This window comes from Anneissia japonica, unplaced genomic scaffold (assembly GCF_011630105.1).
Source record: "Anneissia japonica isolate Jap-2015-1 unplaced genomic scaffold, ASM1163010v1 scaffold2918_len238339_cov177, whole genome shotgun sequence".
Taxonomy (NCBI): domain Eukaryota; kingdom Metazoa; phylum Echinodermata; class Crinoidea; order Comatulida; family Comatulidae; genus Anneissia; species Anneissia japonica.
The window spans coordinates 141107-143393 of record NW_022734790.1 but is presented as its reverse complement, the minus strand read 5'-3'; the positions used below and the strand labels follow the sequence as shown (position 1 = coordinate 143393).

The 2287-nt window shown below is 32.3% G+C and overlaps 1 protein-coding gene across 1 annotated transcript in view; it reads left to right on the top strand.

Moving 5' to 3' along the window:
* The window catches only part of LOC117116488 (soluble guanylate cyclase 88E-like), a 14497-nt gene extending 13858 nt beyond the window's left edge, over positions 1-639 (top strand). Inside the window, exon 12 of the mRNA XM_033260550.1 lies at positions 48-639. Within this exon, the coding sequence (XP_033116441.1) occupies positions 48-639 (592 nt within the window). The remainder of the gene's footprint in view (positions 1-47) is intronic.
* The last annotated feature ends 1648 nt before the right edge of the window (positions 640-2287 follow it).

Sequence of the window (2287 nt, the reverse complement as noted above, 5' to 3'; positions counted from 1 at the left end):
AAAAGTACTGAAATAGACTGATACATTGTCTGGCTTATATTTCACAGTGAGGAAGCCAGCCCCTATCAGTCTGTACAAAAACCCGCACCTTTACAAAAAGCAAAACCAAGCAAACCACAGCCAGTAAAGACAGATTTTGTACTAGGGAACCGATATCAAAACTTACCAAATACAAAACCCATTGAAAAGAAAGAATTCAAAAGTTCTCTTGAAAAGAAAGACAAAGTTCAAAAGATAAGCAAAAAGCCAGGAACAACGAATAATCAGAAAAACCATGTCAAATCTCCAGTAGGAGATAATATGACGAAATTAATAAATTCTCCTCTGAACAACCAGTTGAAATCACCGTTTAAATCCGGTAAAAAGATCGAAAATCGCCAGAACTTGTCTTCATTGCCTCAACCACTTTCAACGACTCCAATAGAAAAGCTAAGTGAACCAAATGCAGACAAACTTGGATCCCCAATCAATAAGACTGTGAATACATCTGCCATGAAAATAGAAAGCGAGATACAAGGAGCTAACCAGGTTGAAGATAAACCAGAATGTGCCATCAACGCAGGCGATGAGGAAAAAACGTTGTTAGGGGAAGAGGGCAGGACATCTACAAAATGTAGCCGACTTTGCACTTTCTTGTAAACTAAAATACAATTTTGTAATAGCCCTATAATTATCAATAATATGGAATTCAGGTAATTGTGGGGTTAAATATAACTTCATATTTAGAATCATTGGATTATGGATTATAGTTACCGTTTTTGTGTTAATAATTGCAAACAAATCAATATCCATTATTAATTAGGCCTAGGCCCCTATTATAAGTTTCAAGGTAGATAAGTGTCCCTGTACGTCTATTAAGACCATGCTATATCTCGATACCAATAGAAGATAACCAATTATGTTTAGTAAATGTAAATGCAGTATATATATATATATGTTGTTATCAGAGGATCATACACGGTATAGAATAATTACCAAATTGTCCGAACGTCAGGCCTACGCATGCGTTTTGTAATACTTTAACATGACATAGGCCTACTATGAAATAAAAAAGAAAATAGGCCTATTGTTAAAATTGGATGTTTTGAAAAAATGCATTAAATTTGGAATAGGTTATATATGTTGAATGTATAACCAAATATTGAATTTATTTTAATAATACCATTAAACCGCTTCTTTGGTCTTTTCCTTTTAAAACTTATAAAAGGTCTATTAATTCTAATTGCAATTATTCCTCGACCTAGTTTAGAAATCTTTAAGCAATGTTTTAGTTATAAATTTAATTTAATTCCCAAAGATATTCACTTATCTAAAAATTTGCTCCTTAAAACTTAAAATTAAGCAATTTATTAATAGCTAAATATATATATATATATTTTATTTGTCAGATTTTAACTAGTTTTGATGTATTGTTAATATTCTTGGCCTTTCAACTTTTATCTGTCTTTTGAATATATAATATTTTACATGTTTTATTGTATGTATGTTTTATCGAGGGCCCTTAATGGTCAGTTTCTGCAGGAACTGGATGGGTGACCCTCTTTCAAAATAAATAAATAAAAAAGACCACGGGAGCTGCAGTTAAACTACCGTATTCGATAAATGAGTTCAATGTTCATTTTAAGTACACCATCTATAGATTTCCTCATATCTATGTGTGTATTATATTTTTTTACGGAACACATAAATTTATCGTATGGGCCCTCGCCGACGCTTGCCGAGATATCCAGAGTTTGCGGGTTCGATTCCCAACTCTAGGCCTGATAAAAAAAACTTCCGTTGATGAACTATGTTTGATACGATTTATAACATCATGTTACTATATATTGCTTTATTACTATACACTGTATTATTATGTATTTGTACAATAATGATTTAAAAGTGGCGCAATAAAATTACCCTAATATGCACACTAGTAAGACCAAAGAACTGATTTTTGATTTTCGAAAATTGAAAGAACCATTAACAACTTTTAAGATTCAAATATAGAAATTATTCTTGGTACCTAGATAGATGAGAATCTAAGTTGGAATTTCAACTCCAGTAGCCTGTATGTAGTAGCAAATCAATGCCGTGATGAAGAAACTTAATTACTTTGTTGTTGGTAAAGACTCATCTTTTTAAATCAATCGGTGCTTACCTATTTTGCAATATTGTTTGAGTGACTGGGCTGGCCAACATAAACGTGGCCGAACTTACAAAGATTACACGAGTAGCATTGATGTTAAGGATATCTTTGAGTTATGTAAGCTGCCATGGTAAACTACTGTATATATACTGTCTCTTA